The following is a 23,767-nucleotide window of genomic DNA, read 5'->3' as shown; positions in this document are numbered from 1 at the left end:
GCAGTTTGGTCTTGAATACCAAACATCTGAGTTTATCTTTTAATCAATGGAAAGCCACTACAGGCTTTTGAGCAGATAGCAGTATAATTTCTACTTTCATAAGAAAATCTGGCAGCAGAATGTAGAATATATTTGAACAGGAAGAACAGTGAGATTATGGCAGCAGTCATCTAACAAGCAGGGAAGATCTGAACTAGGATAATGGCAGCGGGAAGCGAAATGAGGCGAATTTAAGGAGCAAACAGAAAGGCCTAACACACGGGCACGTTGCAGACGAGGCTCCCTAGGCTGGCTGAGAGTGCGAGTACTCTGTGCACCTTAAGAGGAGTATGCTGGTTTTAGTAAGAGCTGTTTCAAAAACTACTTTATTCACTGAAGCCATTACATTATCCATGAGAAGGCACGGCAAAACGACTGAAGTTCAGAATCTTTGGTAATTACATTATTTCAATAAATAAAATAACAGGAGTTAACACTTTTTTCAGTGTTCCATGCTAGGAAGTATTCTGAGCACTTGTGACTATTAATTAAATCCTCACAACCCCATGAGGCAGATCCATCCTTACTATGCCCGTTAGAAAAATGAGGCCCAGTCATACTTGCTCAAGGTAGAAAGTGACAGAGACATACCTGTCACCAAGAAGTCTGCACACTTAATCACCAAAAGCTCAGGAACACCACTACTGAAACTAAAGGTACAGCAGCCGACAGAACACACACCCAGAAGATGACTACAGTGTGACTCACGGAAACACTCTGAGCCGCTCAAATGTCACATGGAAGCCATGATTAAAGGACCCATACAAAATCTTTCTCAATCTGTTCAGAGTGATTAACAATTACAAACCTTAACTAATGAATACAAAATAGTAGGACAAGACTAAAATTAGCAGCACCACAAACAAACTAAAGTGGGCTCAGGACAATGACTGATGTTTAAATTCTCACTTATGGGAAAAAAATGTGATTAATAATCTGTCTGATTTCTGTTCAACCATTCCTTGGAAACTCATAAACACAGCTGCTTGGGGGATCAAACAAATTGGGGAAAAGGACATTTGCTAAACACTTATTATATATCAGAGACTGTCAAATTATTTAATTCATTTAATACAAACAACCCAGAGAAGAACCACTATCTCAATGTACACTGATGACTAAGCCTAAACTCAGGAATTTTAGAACTCACCATCTCTTTGTCTTAATACCTGCTCACTAAAGTGTGTGTGAGGGATGAAACTACCTGACACGTTCAGAATCTATCTGTTAAAGAGGAATCTACTGCTTGAGCAAATTTATTTTACTTGATACTATAATTATTTTGGCAAATTCACTGTGCAACACGGTTTCCACAGCTGTTGTGTGTGGGTAGACTGGCCTTCCATTATGTAAAAGCATCAAATCAAAGAAGTGGTTTTCCACATACACAGCATGTTTTACATGGCCACAGTTGCTCATAAAGCCTAAGTGTAAAGGTTTAATCCCAGACCTAACTACCATATTGTCACCTGCTAATCCTACAAAATGAAAAATTCCAGGTAAATTATAAGCTTTTTGAGAAAATGTTAAAAAAAATCCTCATTGTAAGGGGTCAGATTTTTTAAGCACAGAGTCCCATGCATACAGGTAACATTAACTCACTTCTGATTATATTCTAAACCAGTGCAGACAATGTCTAGATGTTCAATCTCCAAAGTGATGGAATCCTCAAAGAACAGAACAAATGGATAGTTTTGCCTCAGTGGGAAATGCAAAACAAAATTCTATTCCAATTGTTCTCACGTAATGCCCCTCAGAAAGCAGGGATTGGGTGGATGAGACAGAACAAAATGCAAAATTCTATTAAAACTATTTAATTTTATATTTTTCTCACCTTGAAAAGTGTTTAATCTAAACTCTTAAGAGATTAAAAGTAACCATAAATAAAAGGTGGTAGCAGATGACAGATAATTTCAGGGACAAAAATTTCAACCTCACTTCTCTGAGAACCTTACAAACAGAAGAAAATTTTCCACACTTAAAACAAAGAAACCACTTTACAGGGAACAGTTCAGTACCTATACCTTTGTTTCAGATAGACACAATTAATCCCAGATGGCTGCATCTGCATATTACCACACCAAAGGTCTACTTATACACGGCTTCACATTGTAGCCTTTGTAATGAGTGTATTCATTCTTTACATATTTAACATGTTATGTAAATGATAAAACTGCTTACTGAAGAAAAAACTAGGAATCCCCAAAGCTTGTCATACTAATTATGTTTAAGAAAAGAAATGAAATTAAAAAAGTCAATGATTACCTACAACTGTATGGTCCTTACTGTACCTTCTACATCAAGAAAACCAAATCATCCTTAGAACATACCCAAGCAAGGCTGGTACCACGACTGCTGGGAAATCTTTCTCTTATGCTGCTGCTGCTGCTAAGTCGCTTCAGTCGTGTCCGACTCTGTGTGACCCCACAGACAGCAGCCCACCAGGCTCCCCCGTCCCTGGGATTCTCTAGGCAAGAGTACTAGAGTGGGCTGCCATTTCCTTCTCCAATGCGTGAAAGTGAAAAGTGAAAGTGAAGTCGCTCAGCCGTGTCCGACTCTAAGCAACCCCATGGACTGCAGCCTACCAGGCTCCTCTGCCCATGGGATATTCCAGGCAAGAGTACTGGAGTGGGGTGCCATTGCCTTCTCCGTCTCTTATGCTAACTACAGCAAAATCTCACTGACAAACTATGCTGCCTCGGGCAAATCACTTAACTTCTGAGCCTCCATTTTCTCATTTGTGAAACGGGACTAAAACCAGTACCTCTCTAACAGAATATGAGACAAGATGAAAACTAAAAGCCCTCGAAGTGCCCAGAAGTCCATGGAAAAAGTCGACTGCAACAGGGCAGCAGCAATTGTGGGAGACTGCTTTTCAGCCTTCTCATTTGCTCCACTTCAAATCTTAACCAAAGAGGTAGTTATTTGTGTCTTTATTAAAAACATACTTTGGTCCAATCAGTGTAGATATTATTATCTTTTAACAATCCCTATGTGACTCATCTCTCACTCTTTCGTTCCCCCAGCTTAGTTTCTCTGTATTCACTTAAAACTGTCTGTGTTCACTGAAAAATAAGATACCAGAGTTGAAAACATGTCAGATTTAAATGTGTTCATCTTTTTACTAAAATAAGAAATTCAGCAAAAAGCCTTATGCTGAATCAAAGACTGGTGGCTCTGAATGCTACTTTCGGATCCTAATTTTTCCAACCCCCAAAAAACTTACCGTTTTTAAAAAACGTTCTGACTATTTAGTACTATTCAACATTAACCTCCCTCTCTCATCTGATGTGAACTAAAACTACTAAAAAGGAAAATGAAAAGGGCAAAGTGTCAACTCTATTTCCTATACAACTTTCCTACTACAAAGCAATTCAAATCATGTTTAATTTTAGAAAACAGAAGAACAGAAGTCCAAGAAGCAAAAGACTAATCAAAATTCCTAATGGTACCTTAAAAAAAAGTTTTATTTTATTTTAATTAAGAAAGTACTAACTTGACTGAACTTTTTGAAGCTGGAGGACAGTCAACTGATTATTTATTTTGCTTGACTCGACTTTAAGTAAAAGAGAGACCCACTGTGGACAAAGCTGCCCAGTTGTTAAAGCTGGACCATCGGTGGCACTTCTGCTGTCTACGCCAAGCCCTGTACACAGGCTGTGGACGGCTGTGTCTCATTCCTGAATCAAACTTGAAGGGAAGTAAGGACACGAGGGTTTTTCCTTTCTAAAGGTCAAACTGCTTTCAGGTATGAGCTTATCTAATTCCTGAGAAACAAGAGGAGCAGAACTGGACAGATCTTAACTGAGCAATATTCCTGAAGACTGAACTACCTTCCCACTCATCTTTCTCATCTCTCTCTTTCCTCATTGTACGTTCCTTTCCCATCACTCCTTTCACACTCCACCTAAGGAATTCTTTGGTGAGTGATATGACTGCAAGTTGTGTGTACTCCTACATAATTTTTAGCAACAAATTACTCTCTGTAGGTTTCTACTGATCAAATTATTTAACAGAATTAATGTTTTCTCTTCAAGTGCTGATTTAGTAGCAAGTTTCAACCTATGACAGGTTTCTTAACACTGTTGGGTTTTATCCAAATCTTAAGACACACATTTCCATTATGTTAAGGTATCTAAATGTCTTCTTTCAAGAATTATGTTAGAGACAGAAAATATATAATATACACAAAGTTAAGGGTTCTGACCTCTTAATTCAGTATCAACAACAACAACAAAATACAAAAAAATGCTCAGAATAAGTTTGCAGTCCTAAAGTATGATCTCTAGTCTGGAGTATTAAAAAGGCCAGATGAGCTTTCTTAAGTGAGTTTATGCAACTCACTTCTACTTCTCAATTTTGCAGGAATAGCGAACCTAAGAGATTGGAATTTCCTCACTATCATCTCTTTCAGCACTAATCTCTTAGTTTGAGATCAAACACACTTCAAGGATAAAATATAAGTCAGGTTAGAAAAATCTCCAAATACAGTCACAGTCAAAAAGTACATAATCTGTTAACAACAGGTAAAAGTCACATGTGAAGATAATGACTAAGAAAACTTCTGCTAAGGTTAGGGATTTAACAACTCACCACCCAGATGGAAGGTCCCAAGTTCTAATAGAGCAATCCATTGAAGCACTTATTAACCAACGACCATCAGGGCTGAAAGTCTTTAAATTGAAAGAAAAACATAAATATTATAGGTGTGTACACATGTATGGATGTGTCTATGTATATTTGTATCTGTATATTTAACAAAGAATGTAAGAAATGAAAAGATAATGCACACTTCATTAAAAAATGTTTGATGCATAAAATGTAGACCACCTCATCTTATATAAAAGAAAATACCATTTCTTATATACCCCTGAGGATACTGCTAAGGATTAGGCTTTTACATGAATTATAAAACTTTTAAAAATGAATAGTAGTACATAATTTTTACTCCGTAATCTATTTATAGACAATTAACAAATGTTTGACTACTGTTTTTAACATAAATCTGTGCTGACAACATTCAATTAGAAATATTTTATTAGCCTAATTTCATTTATAAAGTATCAATGAAGCTTTGAACAAAGCTACATTTCCAAGAAGAGTCTATTCCAAAATGATTTTAAAGAATGCAAATTCTCTTAATGTAGAGAAGTTACTGAAGAAGTTGTTCTTGTAGATTCAGCTAAAAATCTTTTCTTCCTTAATGATGTTTTAAATATAATTTAAAACCACAATAATCATATTTTCAAAATAAAATTTAAACAATAAACTACTTATGACACCATAAAGAAGTTGTATCTTCTCTACAAGATAAAAATGGAAGAATAACATGAGATTTAAACCAGGTCAAATGTGAAGAAAGACCGAAAAGGAAAAACTTTTAAGTTTATATTGAAGTAATTGTTCATCCAAGAGACTAAACACACCACAGGGATTATGACCATTGGTTTTGGGATTATGACCATTCATATTAGCAAATGATAACTGGAATAAGTGAACTCCAACTTGGTCATCGGGCTGCAATGATACTATGGAAACTTAAACCTGAAAGTATAGAGAACTCAATTTACAGAAGGATAGTGTAGATAATGAGGAATGGGAAAATGACTCTGACAGCTAAAGTCATGTTATAAAGGCTCACAGATTTAATTGAAGAGGAGTAATTTATTCTTGACTAGTAGAAACTCCACACATAACTCAAAAGGAAAGAAACAGGAAGAACAAGTTGGCCCTGACAGATGTTTTCAAAAATGAAACTTCATTAAAATTACTTCACTCCCACCCTCACTGCTATAGTTGCTGTCACAACAAATTCTGCTGATGAGTAGTTATGCCAATTTCTTATCTGCAGAACAAAGTTATTTCCTGGCCATTTCACCCCTATTTTTAAGGAAATGGGTACACATTGTAAATTCAGATTTTTGGTGTGAGAACTGATAAGTAAATGCAGCTTGTGGGGGTGCCACTAAAGAGCTAGAAATTTGTTTTATTTCTGTTTCAAGTAAATCAAGATATCTGCAACTGATGTAAAGTCTTCAACATACACTGCTTATACTGAGTACTTCTTACCATATTTCCCACCATAAGAACATAACAGTAAGATAAAATACATATTCACTAATTAAACTCTTTTGAAATTAAGATAAACATTAGAAATAACACTAAACTAGAATAAACCAAGTATTAAGATATGCCAGGTCTCCTACTATTAATTCATTATGCATGCAGAAAACAAAAATGAGTTCTCTCAGCTTAGTTTAATACTAAGTCAAAAATGATACCTATGTTTCAATGAATCATTCTGGCCTTGTTTAGAGTTAAAGAGAAAAAATGAACTCTTGGATATATATTTTAATCTAATGGCATTATCCTCCTGAGAAATATTAAAACTTCTTTTCATTCTAAATTTTCCTTAAAAAAACTTGCTTTGAAAATTAGTCTCCAAATTATTTACTTTGAACATCTCATATGATGAGTTTAATGCCATTAAAAGATAGCAGTTTCAATTATTAGGACATTTTTAACCTAAATAGAAATAGAAATTAATCAAGTTTTATTTTAACATCTAAAGTCTGTTTTACCATGTCATTTATTTGGCCTTGGTGTCCAGAAAACTCTCTGACAATCTTCCTAGTTTCTATGTCCAAAACACTAATGGAGAAGTCGTCCAAGGCAAGTCCCAGAATGCCACTAGCAAGACAAATGCATTAGTTTTAACAAACGAACAAAAACAACCTCTTGAAACTAAAATCTCACAGTCAAGTTTTGTTAATCAAGTATACCTTTGGGGTAAGTTAAACAAAATGTTCTTTCATATGAAAAGTTTGGTTTTTGTTAAATTATATACAGCTGACCACTTTACAAGAGGGTTAGGGCACTAACCCTCTACAGTCAAAAGTCTGCATATAATTTTACAGTTGGCCCTCCCTGTCCATGGTTCTGCATCTGTGGATTCAACCAACAATGGATTATGTACTGCTATCCTGAAGTATTTAGTGAAAAAAAGCTGTGCGTAAGTGGACCTGCAGAGTCCAAACTTGTGATGTTCAAGAGACTACTGTACCTTACTTAAATTAAGAACTTTTTCTAAAAACATCAAGAAGAAAATCCATCATCATTAGAAGAAAAACTTTACCTGTCTCTATGTAGCAGCATCAAATTTGGAGATGAATCGAGGCTCATAGAATGAATTAAAACTTTGTTTTTAAAGTTCCAGAACTTGAGTACTCCTTCACTACCAGCTGTAATTGTCAACTGGTTTAATCCATCCACTGCAACACCTCTAACAGATCCTTTATGGGCTTTAAAGCATATGTTAAAAGAAAAAAGAAATAAGAATTGCAATGGCCTCTCCAAACACTACACAAAGAGTGATTACTTTATTTGAATATCTAAGTTCCCACTATTCAACTTCCCTAAAATCTTTAATGTGGATTTTAGGAACAGAGGGAAAATTATTCTACTACATGAGTAATAACAAAATCCACCATCAGGTTGATGCCATGGAAGGTTTCAAAAAATAGTTAAGATATTCTGTTTAATACAAGGAGAAGGAACCAAACACTTTAATTTCTATAATAGCCACTTTCCCTTAATACAACTATGATTTCATTCTCTTTGAGTATTTCAATGAGGTGTTCTGCCACATAGGGTTGACGATAACCCATATGCAACTTTAGCAAAATGCCTGGAACTCAAGAATTTAATACATGCCAGTGACAGTTATTAGCCTTTTATCTATCTATAATACTTTTTAAAAAAAATAAGAAAAAGAAAAAAAAGGCCGATACCTTGATCCCTGCCGAAACTCCCCCGGTGTATACCAGACTGCATGTTATACACATCAACAGCTCCCGATGAGAGACCAATCACAGCAAAGTTTCCACAGGAAGTTATATCTACTGCCTTAGGAAAAACAAAATTAACACAAAAGACACAGAAAGTAACTAATATTTTTATTGTACTTTACGTTTTCCAAAGTATTTATCGTCTCATTTTTTAAAAAAGATAGTAAATGCAATACTTCATTAATTTTCTTAAACATAATTATTTTGGGGTGTATTAAAAATATCTGCTTGGTTCTGCCTCCCTTCTCTAAGTATCGAGAAATCCATACTTCCAAGATGGCAAAATATAACCAAAATTAACTTGATTGAAATTTAAATGACATATCAACTGGTATTTGATTTTTATTTTTTTCACAACAGTGCTAAAGTCAAAGCATTCCATTGCCTGATTTCTTACTACCTTACTTTACTTTTGTAATTGTTTCTATAGCAGATACAAAAGTGAAACCGTATTAGTTTCAGTTCAAGGGAAAAGTCCCAAGTATTTTAATTACAACTTCGTTTTTTTTAAGGAAGGAAATATACAAGGTAACTGGAGAAGGAAATGGCAATCCACTCCAGTCTTCTTGCCTGGAACACTCCATGGATGGGGAGCCTGGTGGGCTTCAGTCCACGGGGTCGCAAAGAGCTGGACACAACTGAGCACACAGAACACACAAGATAACACGTGGAAAACATCCAGTTTATCAAGTGTCTGTAAAACAAACTCCTATTTAACACTTAGAGAAGCAATGTTATACTAAAAAGATGCCTTTTCTTTCTGTTAAAAACATGAGACTGGCTACATGGGGGTCACGGCCAGAGAAAGCCTTCCCTACCACTGTGTGTTAGTCAGACGCCACCCACCTGGGAGTCCATTCAAAGACTGCTGGCTTATGCCGAAAGAAAGAGATGACTTCTAAGACCCAAAAGAAAATGCTTACTACAGGATATCTGTTCCAAACAGTAAGACTGATACACCACTGAGTCAAGATATATTTACATAGCATCCACATTTAACTGTGTTCAACTTATATATATTTTTCTAGATAATTATAGCATATTTCTTAGAAAATGTTTTTATATAAGAAATTATGGACTAAAAGCTTAAAAAAGTATTCTGTCTTCCTAAATAGAAAACTAACATAATTTTACCTATTTTGAATAACTCAGAAATTTATGCTACGTTGTACGGTTATGCTCTTAGGAACTAATGAAGATACTAGGCTATTTGCTGTGATTGTTTAGTCGCTCTGTCGTGTCTCCTTGCGACCCCACAGACAGCAGTCCACCAGGTTCCTCAGTCCATGCGATTCTCCAGGCAAGAACACTGGGATGGGTTGCCATTTCCTTCTCCAGGGGATCTTCTTGACCCAGGGACTGAATTCACGTCTCTTGCATCAGGCAGGCGGATTCTTTACCCTTCAGTCACAGCCTGTAAGTAATGATGGTCCTGAAGGCACTATTATACCCTAGTCCCCCATATCCAGAGAATACGTGACAAGACCCTCAGTGGATGCCTTTAATGGCGGGCAGCACCAAGTCCTACACGTACAGGCTTCTCCCTATACTAATGGGCAAGCAGTGTATACAGCACGGGTTAGATAAAAAGATGATATTAGACTGGGACAGTGCTATTCAGATGGCATAAAATTTAAAATTTATACGTTGTGTACTTCTGGAATTTTCTATTCAGAATTTTCAGACTGAAGTTGAATAACTGAAACCATGGATGGGGGAACTGCTGTACTTCTTGGAACCTGAGTTTATTTTAATAGGCTTTATTGTTGTTAACAGGATGGCTTCTAACCTATTTTTTTAAGACAGCAAAACAAAGGAAAAATGAATAAGGTGAGGGTTACCTGTGAGTGAAAAACTGTACTCTGTGCACTGGCTGTCTAATAAACACTGGTTTATTGCATACTGGTTACCGCCTCTGCTCCAGACAGCTAACTCTGCCAGACAAATGACGCAGCACCAGCTAAGTATCACTGTGCCTGTGTCTGTGAATATATATTGTGTGTACACACACACACACACAACGTCCTGTGGGTGATCACTATAGGCTAAGAGTTAAAAATACAGGTTCTAGGAGTGGTCTGAGGTTCAAATCCCAGTTTACCACTCGGTACTAGTTATACTAATCTTGGGCATATTACTCATTATATTAAGCCTCAGCCTCCGTTTTACTATCTATAAAAAGAAGCTAACAATATTCCATATCATAGGACTGTTGTGAGAATAAGATAAAATAGCATGTACCAGGCAGAGAGCCTGGAACAAAGTAAGCACACAAAAAATGTTAGCTGTAACTGTTATTTACACTACTATTATTTTAATAGCTACTCAACTGTTCAGGTAAACTTGAGAAGTTTAAGATAGAATCTCTATGGCTTAGAAATCAAAGTTTAAGAGTGGAGTTTTGTACTATGGAGAACAGAGCATACACACTGACCAAAAAAACCCGTACAAAATAGGATCAAAGTAATTATATTTCCATACACTAGCAAAAACAATCCAAAATGAAATTAAGAAATCTATTTACAGTAGCATTGAAAAGAATAAAATACTAGGAAAAGTTTAACCAAAAACGTAGGAGACTGGTACACTGACAACTATAAAACATTGGTAATAGAAATTAAAAATCTAATTAAATGCAAAGCCATCTCATGTTTATGGATCAGAAGTAATATTAAGATGGTAATACTCCTCAAATTGAGGTGTATAATCAATAAGATCTCTATCAAAATCCCAGCTGCCTTCTTTGCAAAAACTGACAAGCTGATCATACTGAAATTCAATAGACCAGAATAGCCAAAACAATCTTGAAGAACAAAAAATTGGAAGATTCAATTATCCTGATTTTTAAAAACTTTACTATAGAGTGACCATACTCAAGACAGTGTCATACCGGCATAAAAAAGACAAAGACTCACTCAACAGAACAATCGAAGAGACCTGTGAATAGAAAAAAGCCCTCATGCATGTCAAACAATTTTTGACAAAGGTACCAAGACCATTCAATGGGGAAAGAATAGTGTTTTAGGCAAATAACACTAACATAACTAGACATCCAAAGGCAAAAGCATGAACTTGGACCCCTATATGATATCGTACACAAAAATTAACCTTAGAAGGGTTACAGATCTAAATTTAAGAGCTAAAATTATGAAACGCTCAGAAGAAATTACAAAAGTAAATCTTCATGACCTTGGGTAAGGCAACGTTTTTCAAAAAACCACAAAAATGGCTAGACTTCAAAATTAAAACCCCTTTATGCTGAAATGACGCCAACAAGAAAAGGAAATGAGAGCCCACAGAACGTGTGTGCTTAGTCGCTCAGTCGTGTCCGACTCTTTTTGCGACCCTCTGGGCTGTAGTCTGCCAGGCTTCTCTGTCCATGGGATTTTCCAGGCAAGAATACTGGAGTGGGTTGCCATTTCCTTCTCCAGGGGATCTTTCTAACCCAAGGTTCGAACCCACATCTCCTCCATCCCCTGCACTTCAGGTGGATTCTCTACCCACTGAGCATCAGCCCACAGAACAGGAAAAACTATTTGCAAATCGTATATCCAATAAGGGACCTGTATCCCAAATATATAAGGAGCTATTACAATTCAAGAGTAAAAAAATAAATAACTCCATTAGACAATGGGCAAGTAATATGAACAGACATTTCTCCGAAGACATAGAAGTGGCCAGTAAGCCACTGTAAGAGAAAAGACTCTGATGCTGGGAAAGACTGAGGGCAGGAGGAGAAAGGGGTGATAGAGGATGAGACAGGTGGATGGCATCACCAACTCAATGCATATGAAAAGATGCTCAACACTGCTAAATCACTGGGAAAATATGAAACAGAAGCCACAGTGATAAACTACTTTATACCTACTAGGACAACTCCAGAATCACTGCAGATGGTGACTGCAGCCATGAAATTAAGAAGCTTGCTCCTTGGAAGAAAAGCTATGAACAACCTAGATAGCATATTAAAAAGCAGAGACATCACTGTGCCAAAAAAGGTCTGTATAGTCAAAACTATGGTTTTCCAGTAGTCATGTATGGATGTGAGAGTTGGACCATAAAGAAAGCTGAGCACTGAAGAACTGATGCTTTTGAACTGTGGTGTTGAAGACTCCTGAGAGGTCCTTGAATTGCAAAGAGATCCAACCAGTCCATCCTAAAGGAAATCAGTCCTGAATATTCACTGGAAGGACTGATGCCAAAACTGAAGCTCCAATAACTTTTGCCACCGGATGTAAAGAGCTGACTCATTGGAAAAGACCCTGATGCTGGGAAAGATGGAAGGCAGGAGGAGAAGGGGACGACCGAGGATGAGATGGTTGGATGGCATCACCAACTTGATGGACATGAGTTTGAGTGAACTCCGGGAAATGGTGATGAACAGGGGAAGCCTGGCGTGCTGCAGTCCATGGGGTTGCAAAGAGATGGACACAACTTACATGACTGAACAACAAGGACAGCAATGATCAAAAGGAACACAACTCTTATACATTGCTGGTGGGGATATAAAGTTGTGCAGCCACTTTGGAAAACAGGTTGTCAGTTCCTTAAAAACATTAAACAGAGTTACATTATGTTAGGTGATCTAACAAGGTACAAATACAGAGAGAACAAAAACATATGTCCACACAAAAGCTTGTACAGCATTATTTATAATACCCAAAACTAGAAACAATACAAATGTCTATCAACTATCAATGGCTAAACAAAATGTGGTTTTATCCACAAAATAAAATAGTATTCATAAAAGGAATAAAGTACTGATACATCCTACAACATGGATGAACCTTAAAACATGCTAAGTGAGGAAGACAGTCACGGAGGCCATATATTATGATTCTATCCATGTGAAATGCCCAGAATAGGTATTGAAGTTGCCTGGGTTGGGGAGATGGGGGAAAAGTGAGAGAATGAGGATTATTGTTAGTGGGTATAGGGTTTCTTTTTTTAGTGATGAGAATGTTTTAAAATTAGACTGATTAGATTTTGGTGGTAATAGCAAAATTCTATGAATACACTAAAACCCACTAAAGTATACATTTTAAATGAATGAATTTCAAGGTAAGTAAATTTTATATCAGTAAAATTTATTTTGAAAAAGGAGAGGCAACAATTCTGCAAACCAAATTTGACATCATTTCTATATAGCTTAAAATCTGAACTCAATAGAAGACTTATATTATGATCAAAAGAAAACAAAATAAAATGTTAATAGAGTAAGAAGTTATAAGTTAACAGTGGCATTTAGAAAACTATATTTAAAAAAGGCTTAGACAGTACTCAATCAGACAAATAAATAACTTCTACATCTTTAACTCAACTAAAGATTTACCTGAATCTTACTCCTACATTGAAAGAGAAAAGGAAGGAAGAAACCTTAAGATTCACATTCATTGAATATAACACTATACACTCAACATAATTCAGGTAAGAAAGTATACTGATAAATGCTGAAACCCACCTCAGAGAGTATTCTAAGTAATTCTATATTAAACAGAAAATTTAAATGACCAATATACTACATCTAGTCTAGCAAAGCTTAACTTAAATCTATAAGTTAAAATCTTAAAGATTTTAAAATTTTAAAATAAGTTTTAAATAAAATACATTTATTTTAAAATAAATAAAATATAAGTTAAAACCTTAAAAGATTTTAATAAAATCATAATAAAATTTTATTGAAATTCTAATAATTTTAAATCTTAAAATCTATAATAAATTTATATATATATAAAATCTCTCTATATAATTTCCAGCTTCTCTCCAAGCTGGAAAACTTTAACACTATTAGGGAATAATTTCAAAATGTTAAACTATGTTCTTCGTTCTTTCAACGAATATTGCCAGTAATAAAACTGAGTTTAATAAGACAACCACAGGACAGTTCTACAGGAGGAAGCGCCCTCGCAAACACGTCACTCACTGTCGCAGTTGTGCTGTCTGTCTTCAGCCCTGCTGGCCTGAGAAAGTGAGCACCTATGGTAGATCTCTGGTAGTTCCAGGTGGAGCAGGAGAGCTTACCCTGATGGCAAGCAACGATACCATCCCAGTCACTTTCACGAGCTTCCTCTAAAACATAATTTAAATCGCTCATTCATTCACCTATTTAATAAGCATTTAATACTCTATGTTATAATTTAGCACTAAGGCACAGTATGGTAAACAGGTAATTCCTGCTAACAATGAGTTTCCAATCGAACAAGAAATTCTGATTAGAAGACATTACAGTAAGATTAAGTATCTTTTTAAGAGTATTCAGGAGGAGTTTACTAAGAGATCTGGGGAGAGTAATAAATGGCTCCTTGAAAGAAGTAAAACAGGTAGAAATTAATGGATTGGGGGTGTGGAGAGGAGAGAGATTTAGACACACACAGACGGGCCCAAGCGTAACTCGAACAAAATTAGGCACAGAAAGTAAATGCAGTATTTTCCTGAGGGGTGGGAGAAGGGCAAAGCCACTGGTCCACATTACCAACAGTCTTAAAAGCCATGTTAAGAAGAGCAGATTCCATCCAAAAAGGTAATTAAGGGTTAATTAAGATTTTTGAGCATATGACAGGAGGTACTTAAAGTAAAAAAAAAAAAATATTACTCAGGTTGCTATAAATGGAAATGGTGATAAACAATTATTTCTATGACAGTTTTCACTCAACAGTCTTCTCATCTATCTACATTTTTCTTAAAATTGTTTCTTGGAATGATGCACTGCTCCAACGACACAGTTCACTAAGACCGCCGTGTGTTCATATCTTAATTAAGTTAGCCAAAGCTCCATATTATCAGTTCTCACCTTCTACATTAGTGACTTTCTTATACCAGGCTTATGAGAGAATAAATTAGAAGACTTACAAAATAGAATAGCAAATATGTTTATTATAGTTTAGGGAGAACAAAGCCTAGAATTAATAGATAACAAGTTCCGATTATAAGTAAGTCATTTTTGGTCTTCACACAAGACTTGCATGCATTTCGGATGCATCCTGGATTCTTACTATTGTTTGCCAAAACATTTATTAAAATGGAAGAAATAAAGAAATATATTCAAGTGACCCTCCAGATGCTTATTAGTATTTGTAAAAACATTTACTAAAATGGAGAAAATAAGAAACACACAGAAGGAAATAAATGACAGGGCAGAACTCGAAACACAACACGAAGCTTCTTACCAGCTGCGAACTCTGTGACGGGTGGGAGTCTCACGGACATGGTGTTCTGAAGTCCTTTACGTTTGACTCTCTTTTTATTTATTAATCCTGGGGTTAGGTGAGAGGGGAATATAGCTATGAATGTATGATGAAAATGTATATAAGAGAAAAGCTAATTCGTTGAACTTTTTATGTAAAGTTCAAGATATTCCCATTTAAAAATCTTTAATATAAAGATTATGTTATTACCACTATCTTAGTGGTATTGAAAATTGCATTATAATATAAATGAAGAGACTGCATTTACGATATTAGCAAAAAAAATAGCAAATTATATTAAAATATATAAAATACCACTGAATAATCTTAAATATGCAGGACCAATAAGAGAAAAACTAAAAACCTTCACTGAGGAACATTAAAGACAACTCGAATGGGGATATATCATATTCCTAGATGAGACAATTCTTAAAGATTATCAAATCTCTCCAATTTGATTCTAAGAATTATAATTGTGGATGTTGATTTAAAATTGATTCTGAAATTCATCTGGAAGTATATACATGTATGAATAGCCAGGATATTAACTTCCAAAGAAGTTTAATTATAAATAAGCCTGAATATTGTTGTTTAACAAACAAAATCTTTCATATGGTAAAAACCATGGGCATGAATAGAGAATTAAAAAATCTCTTCTGGCAGAAAGATGGGACTCTTCTTACTTTGATGCTTCCTGTAAGCTCCTTTCCATCTTTAAATTCTGCATTCCACAGATGACACCACACTTACGGCAGAAAGTGAAGAAGAATTAAAGAACCTCTTGATGAAAGTCAAAGAGGAGAGTGAAAAGTTGGCTTAAAGCTTGACATTCAGAAAAATAAGATCATGGCAGGTGGTCCCATCACTTCATGGCAAATAGATGAGAAAACAGTGGAAAAAGTGGAGGACTTTATTTTGGGGGGCTCCAAAACCACTGAAGATGGTGACTGCAGCCATGAAATTAAAAGACACTTATTCCTTGGAAGCAAAGTTATGACCAACCTAGACAGCATATTAAAAAGCAAGAGACATTATTTTGCCAACAAAGGTCCGTCTAGTCAAGGCTATGGTTTTTCTAGTCGTCATGTATGGATGTGAGAGTTGGACTATAAAGAAAGCTGAGTGCCAAAGAACTGATGCTTTTGAAGTGTGGTGTTGGAGAAGACCCTTGAGAGTCCCTTGGACTGCAAGGAGATCCAACCAGTCCATCCTAAAGGAGATCAGTCCTGAGTGTTCATTGGAAGGACTGATGTTAAAGCTGAAACTCCAATACTTTGGCCACCTGATAAGAAGAACTGACTCATTGGAAAAGACCCTAAAGCTGGGAAAGACTGAAGGTGGGAGAAGAAGGGGACAACAGAGGATGAGATGGTTGGATGGCATCACTAACTCAATGGACATGGGTTTGAGTGGACTGCGGGAGTTGGTGATGGACAGGGAGGCCTGGCGTGCTGCCATCCGTGGGGTTACAAAGAGTCAGACACGACTGAGCAACTGAACTGAACTGAGCAGATGGCTCCAGTTGCATTATCAATGTCTTTTGAGTGGTAGCATTATGTTTTCACCACCTAAGATACCTAACTCTTCAATCTTACAGTAGCACCTGAACCACTTCTACAGCAATACTGAGTTACAAATCTTATTACTGCTCTTTCATATAAGGGAATTTCATTTTATCCTAAGAAAGAGGAAATTTAATAATGAAACCTCCTTTGGTTATCTCCCAGACTCTTTGAGATGAATTTTTTTATGACCAGTAGCTTTTTTTCCATTTTGCAAAGACCTACCATGTCCCAAGCTCTTGTTAAATTTTTCATGTACCGTGGAAAATGACTGAAGTGTTCCATCCTGACCTGTTGATATACACAGAAAATGTCTAATCAAGCTTCATCAAAACAATGGACCATTTGAATCATGATGCTTATAAAATTATATTCTATAAAAAGCATGAAGTTAGCTGGCAGCACTTTAAAAGGAAGCTGATTGTTAACTACGTCATTCATAATATTCAACTGCCCATGGAATGCCATTTTGTAAAAACAAAGGATAAAATGAGGTGCTAATAAATACCAGCAGATTATCTGGATAGGCAAGGGCCACATTTCTGGAATTTGTCCATTCTGACTCCAACGATTACTAAATAGAATGATGTTCCAAATAAAAGTAATATCAGCTAGTGTTTCCTGAAGTATTCAAAAACAATCACCTCATTTTACCCAGATTTTCCAGTCACTCAAAGGGAATCTGAATCTAAAAATGTATAAATACCAAACCTAATAGATATCAAACACTTTGTTTTCATTACTTGCTGAATTAAACTAATAGCACAAAGCAGAAACTCACTCGCACTAAGAATTTGTTGTCCATTTTGTCCATAATATCTTATTCTGGTAAGAGGAGCACTATGTCCCATTCTGAATCTCAGAAGCCGGCCTTCACCTGCGGGACCATCAAATATCCATATCTGCCAAGAAATGAATAAAAGTAAAGCTCTCCCACAAGTGATCTGCAAGCAGTCAAACTATCTTCTACATAAATCTACTGGCATTGGGTAATGCCTGCAGACCACTGATCCTGGAGTACAGGTTAGGGAAAAGATAAGCTGTCTAAATTTCTCCAACTCCAATAATCTTGCCTGGAAAATCCCATGGACATAGCCTGGCGAGTGACAGTTCACAGGGTCACAAAGAGTTGAACACGACTGAGCAACTGAGCACAGCACAACTTTCTCACTTGATGAAATTCAGGCAATCTGCTATGCCTTTTATTTCATCTGTATCAATGTCTTATCCCGTATTCCTTTCACCTGCTAGGTTTCACGCTGATACATTAAAGCAGGCTTGTAATAACCCAAAGGAAGGCGGTAATAAGCACAGTACCCTGAGAGCGTTGTCAGCACCGTTTGTGACCAGAAGCGGCTCTCTGTGGAGAAACGTCAGTCCGGCAATCGCTGTAGAATGTGCATTTCTCATTTGATTGATTAACTTTTTGTCTTCTAGATCCCAGAGTCCAATATGGCCACATGGGCTTCCAGCTGCCATTACTGGGTGACCATCTGTTGTTAGATAGAATACACTAAGAAAAACATGCACCATCAAACAACTAAACTTAGCAATGCTTCTCTCCACTCTTTTAATCCATAAATATAAATTTAAAATAAAAGACTATAGACCAATAATCTACCAATATTCCTTTGGCTCTTTATATTCCAGTATTTCATTCGTTAGATTAAATTATAAACAGATATTAAGAAAATTTCTATGAACTTCAAAGTAATACACCTGAAGTTTTCTTAATTTTCATCCATAAACAAGTTGAGAGTTACCTGTGCGAAATGAAATCGAAGTAATAGGTCCCCAGTCTTGACGAAACTTCATTAACGTTTCATCAAATTTAATGTTGTGAATGATAACCTGACCCGACATGAGACCAACAGCCACAACATCCACAGCTGGTGCCTGAAAATTAAATGACTCAACTTCTTATTTTCTTAATCAAATAGCTTTAATAATACTGATGTTACCAAAATAAGTATTAATAATGGAATATATTTCTAGAGATGACAAAAACAATGAATACTGTCATTCTGGCATACTTTAATTGATATCTGGCATGGAAATATTTCGGAGAAGGCAATGGCACCCCACTCCAGTACTCTTGCTTGGAAAATTCCATGAATGGAGGAGCCTAGTAGGCTTTAGTCCATGGGGTAGTGAAGAGTCGGACACGACTGAGTGACTTCCCTTTCACTTTTCACTTTCATGCATTGGAGAAGGAAATGGCAACCCACTTCAGTGTTCTTGCCCGGAGAATCCCAAGGACGGGGGAATCTGGTGGGCTTCTGTCTATGGGGTCGCACAGAGTTGGACACGACTGAAGCAACTTAGCAGCAGTAGCAGCATGGAAGTATTTAGGAATGATTTTTCCAAATTACTTCCCAGCTTCAGTCTGGTAGTCATTATCACTTCCCCACCCACAAACATAGTAAACTTGCTAAGAAAATAGCCATAAAGCAAAAGAAGCTGATACGTGAAATCAATACAGTTCATTATTGCCTGTAATATAAAAATTAAAAATAAAAAAAAGACAACTCTTAGAAAACATATAAAGTGAAAGTGAAGTCACTCAGTCGTGTCCGACTCTTTGCAACCCCGCAGACTATAGCCTACCAGGCTCCTCCATCCATGGGATTCTCCAGGCAAGAATACTGGAGTGGGTTGCCATTTCCTTCTCCAGGGGATCTTCCCAACCCAAGGATTGAACCCGGGTCTCCCACATTGGAGGCAGATGCTTTAACCTCTGAGCCATCAGAAAACATATAAAGGCTCGCCATATGCATGGCAACATAAAAGGCCAACTACAAAGGAAGTGAAGTGGTCTATTCAAAGAATACAAGAAAAACCTATAACCCATGTTAAAAGGCAAATAGGTTATACAATTAGTCTGTTCCAGCTCTAATAGTCTATGATTTTAATCTTCATTTTATACAATAGTATTACATACAGACTCTATACTACGTTTCCATATTTAAGAACAGAAGATCAATGTCCAATACCATTACAAAATGAAATCAGGCTGAACATGTAATTAATTTGCCATCAAGTAACTACTATGCATGAGATCCTGTATAGAAGCTGAGGATACTAAAACAAATACGATGGCTGGCTCTCAAAGAACCTAATCATCATCTGTGGGATATTCTGGGTAGGTAAAAGCAAAGCAAGGTGATGGAAGTGAGACAATGAGGAATGTGTATAAACCGAGCAGGTGTAAGGAATGGATATTTGGAAAGACAAGGTACATGGCCTGTATACGTGTCCAACATGTAAGGTTCTCTCCAGCAATACAGCCATTCAGACATACAGTTCTACAAACTCACCAAGACAAAAAGCAGTTTTATCTGGAAGGGTCCAGCATCTAACAAACAATTAATACTGGACACTGATTGAAGGTAGGAGGAGAAGGGGATGACAGAGGATAAGATGGCTGGATGGCATCACTGACTCAATGGAGATGAGTTTGAGTAAACTCCAGGAGTTGATGATGGACAGGGAGGCCTGGCGTGCTGTGGTCCACAGGGTCACAAAGAGTCGGACACAACTGAGCGACTGAACTGAACTGAACAGACCCATTAGCTCAAGCTACAAATCTCAACACACTGACAAAGTTCTCTGCATGACCTACAAACTCACTTGCTTCACTGAAAAAAACCTCATCTCCACTCTGACCAAGGCACTGGACTCTCTATGCTTATAAAATGATTGGTAAACATGGATCCACACCAACCACAGAATTAAGAGACTAATTCCAAGCAAAAAGGTTTCCACAAATATTTATAGACAAAGGCACTGTTTTCAATTCTACTTCCAAAACACTGTTTTTTAGGGTAATATTTATAAAAAACTAGACTATACATTATTTTGTCTTTAGGTCCACACACATGGTTGGCCCCTGAAACTGAAAGATCCTACCATTGCCTTCATTTCTTATCTAACTTAACACAAAAATACTAACCTGCTGAAGCGCTGTCACTCCAACTTTCCATCCCACAAATGTATATAGAAGTTTACTACAAAAGGAAAAATAGTTGAAAGCTATTTTTGGGGGGATAAAAAAACAAAATTAACTGCATATTAAATAATGATATAGTAACTATTTATTAAGTTCTTACTCTGCCCCACATTGTTCTAAGTAGATATATTAATCTATTTAATACTTAAAATAATGCTATGATGTAAATAGCACCTTTTTTCAGATTAAGAAACTAAGAAACTTAATTACATGAAAAAATTAAGCTAAGATTACAAGGCTAATACTGACAGAGCCCAGACTCAGATCCTAAGCTGCTAAGAACTACGATACCATGCAACCTCTTGGAGAAATTAAAAAGAGAAAGAAAAAAAAAATACGTAAGTAGAAACTATTTTATGTGACAGATACAATTTAAAATAAAATCTTAGATCTCACTTTTTACTGCAATGTGATACCAGAAACCTAACACAAAAAAGGAACACTACTTGGTGATGGACACGGAGGCCTGGTGTGCTGAGGTTCATGGGGCTACAAAGAGTCGGACACGACTGAGCGACTGAACTGACAATACTACTTGTATGTTACATGACTGTCACGTGACAACAGTGATGCTGCTCTGCATTTCAGAATCAAGCCACGAATGGTAGTTTATAGAGCAGAGATACCTGAGATTGTTATGACAATAAAATACTTATTCATATATTAAATTCTTTAGGCACAGATTAGGTCACTCTCACACAAAACCTAAAGAGATAACCTTGGGGCAGAGAATATTTCCATCATTATTTCCTAGCCTATTACAGAATAGGTAGTCAATGATATTTGTTAAGTTGAACACAAACACTTATTTAAAACTAATAATTAATAGGATATACATTAAACCTCTGAAAATCTTACTTTCCCTTTCGAATTTGTAGGGGCTTTGGAAAGGAAAATCTGGATGACCAAATATTTCTGACTGCTCTTTTAATGATTATAAAGAAAACTGAGCTGCCACTCTTTTCTCTGGATAAATGTACAAATAACAGGCAGAGATATTCACCATCAGTTATCTAGCCAGCAGCAGCTATACTAACAATATTACATTCATCATGTTTATGCTTGAAGATGAATATGCTTCTACCGTGAAAACCATACCTAAATGCCAGCACTAAATAAACACTGATTTGTGTCTCCATCTAATGTTTTAGTTTATTGAGAACTAGAAGCTGTTCAGTGACGACCTCAATTATTTTTCTGATCTTGTGTACTAAAGACTTCATTACAGTTTTATGAATTCTTTACAGTGACTAAGGATATTAGAATATAGTTTTTAATGAGCATTTATGAAGCTGCCTACCATGTTCCAGGACCATATTCCAGCTTTCACATATGTGATTCCATGAGTAACAACCCCAGGAACAGGTATATTTACTGAAAACTCTCCAAAAAAGATATAAAGGAAAGGAGAATTGAGAGCCTTCAAGAATGCTTTAGGGAGTAATAGATGAGGATAAGGTAGGAATCACTTATGTTGCAAACAGAGAGCTTACTTGGATTTTACATTCCATAACTGGAGGCTTCCTTGTTCACTGCCAAGAAGTATTTTATTCAAGTAGGTACTTGGGTGCAGAATTGCAGAAATTTTAAATACTGATTTATCGAAAGGCAATTGCAGGTATTCTTCTACAAAAGTAAAGGTTATAAATAATACATAAAACAGTTTAAAATATTTTTCATACACCCATATATTTAGCACTTAAAATCTACCATATCAAAGATTTATGTACTAATATAAATCAAAGACATATACTAACTTATAAACATTCCCTGAGAAATTAAACAAATGTGATAGGGGCAACTTGCAAATTTACTTAGATTGTCAAGAATTTTCTAAAAGTTCTAACGTCAATCCTACTTAAAATTTTACTCACTGCCAAACTGGTTTACGGGATGAAAATAAGAGTTCAAAAAAAAAAAAAAAAAGACACTAAGGGAATCAGACTTAGTAGTTTTATAATTTGATCAAGAGGCAGCTAAGGTTCCGAATCAAGTGCATGGGAGGGAAGGAGCAAATATCTAAAGAGTTTGATTAGCTCCTCAAACATGTAAAAAGTCAGAGGCAAACTTAAATGAAATCAGAAACAAGCCTTCTCACAGTTACACAGGAGATCCTCAAACGGAGGAGAGGAAAAGAACTTGCAGCCCTGAGTGGAAAATGGCACAGCCTGCTGTCTTCTGCTGCAAGCTCAAAACATTGTTTGAAACATCACATGCTTAAAATTCCTACATGTGAATTTTGTTTTCTACTTCACAGTTCATCCATAATGAAAACACTTTCTCACTTAATTTCCCAATGAACTTGAGTATCAGAGAACGAACACTTCTATTAAACTTTAGTTTCATTCTATCTGGCTGCTGCATACTCCAGGAGTATGTGTACCGCAGTTTAAGGAACATAGATAACAGACAAGAACTATAAAATCCTTTACTTAAATATTACTTTAAAAGATCCTCGCCTCTATTTGTATCTAGCAGTCTTACTTAAGATCACTACAAAGAGCTCCCTGAAGACACCATGCTGCTGCAAGAGGAACAAAAAGCTAGGTACCAGTATCAAAAGAAAGCTGGCTGAACTCTAAGAGTCAGATTCTCTAACTTCATAAAAGGCCTTTTAATAGCCATCTGCATATGGACTATGTTTGAAATTCTGTTCCCTCCACTTGAGCAAAGAAAAAACAAGAGTGGCTAACTTGAACAAGAACATGGAATGACTGCCAGGAGGGCAATCCCTAAGACTTCTACTAAAAATAAACATACTACCTCAAAAAATGAGTTAATCAAGAGGTAACAAACGCTAAAAATGCACACAGATCAAAAAACTTAAAAGCTTTAATTCATGTCAGACCCCAGAGTCTTTTACCTGACGAAAGCTGCGGTTATTCTGGTGATAAATTCCTAACCTTTGGTGATAACATGACCCTATAAACATAGCACAGTGACACTGTTTAAGAAAATCACAATTAAAGGACACTGACTCATATTCTTAGAAAAAGGATATTTATTTTCCTTCAGATGACTGGATCTTAAAGTTTACTATTACAATCTCACTTACGAAAATTGAAAAAGCAAACCAAGTATTACTCAGGTGTAAGTATACACCAAAATTCTCCCCACAGAGAAAAT

General features: G+C 36.2%; 1 protein-coding gene across 2 annotated transcripts in view; it reads right to left on the bottom strand.

Moving 5' to 3' along the window:
* Window positions 1-23,767, bottom strand: part of WDR36 (WD repeat domain 36) — a 43,506-nt gene that overhangs the window by 11,936 nt on the left and 7,803 nt on the right. For both annotated transcript variants that reach the window (XM_061424559.1, XM_061424560.1), the window contains 12 exons: window positions 22,135-22,267; window positions 20,585-20,639; window positions 18,396-18,528; window positions 17,950-18,125; window positions 17,414-17,534; window positions 16,858-16,923; window positions 15,053-15,139; window positions 13,810-13,955; window positions 7,830-7,944; window positions 7,175-7,340; window positions 6,621-6,729; window positions 4,633-4,712 (listed from right to left, as the gene is read on the bottom strand). In XM_061424559.1, coding sequence (XP_061280543.1) covers window positions 4,633-4,712; window positions 6,621-6,729; window positions 7,175-7,340; window positions 7,830-7,944; window positions 13,810-13,955; window positions 15,053-15,139; window positions 16,858-16,923; window positions 17,414-17,534; window positions 17,950-18,125; window positions 18,396-18,528; window positions 20,585-20,639; window positions 22,135-22,267 — 1,387 coding nt within the window. The remainder of the gene's footprint in view (window positions 1-4,632; window positions 4,713-6,620; window positions 6,730-7,174; window positions 7,341-7,829; window positions 7,945-13,809; window positions 13,956-15,052; window positions 15,140-16,857; window positions 16,924-17,413; window positions 17,535-17,949; window positions 18,126-18,395; window positions 18,529-20,584; window positions 20,640-22,134; window positions 22,268-23,767) is intronic.

Source organism: Bos javanicus, chromosome 7, assembly GCF_032452875.1.
Source record: "Bos javanicus breed banteng chromosome 7, ARS-OSU_banteng_1.0, whole genome shotgun sequence".
Lineage (NCBI taxonomy): Eukaryota > Metazoa > Chordata > Mammalia > Artiodactyla > Bovidae > Bos > Bos javanicus.
Note: the sequence above shows the minus strand (reverse complement) of the source record. Positions and strands in the feature narration are given on the sequence as shown.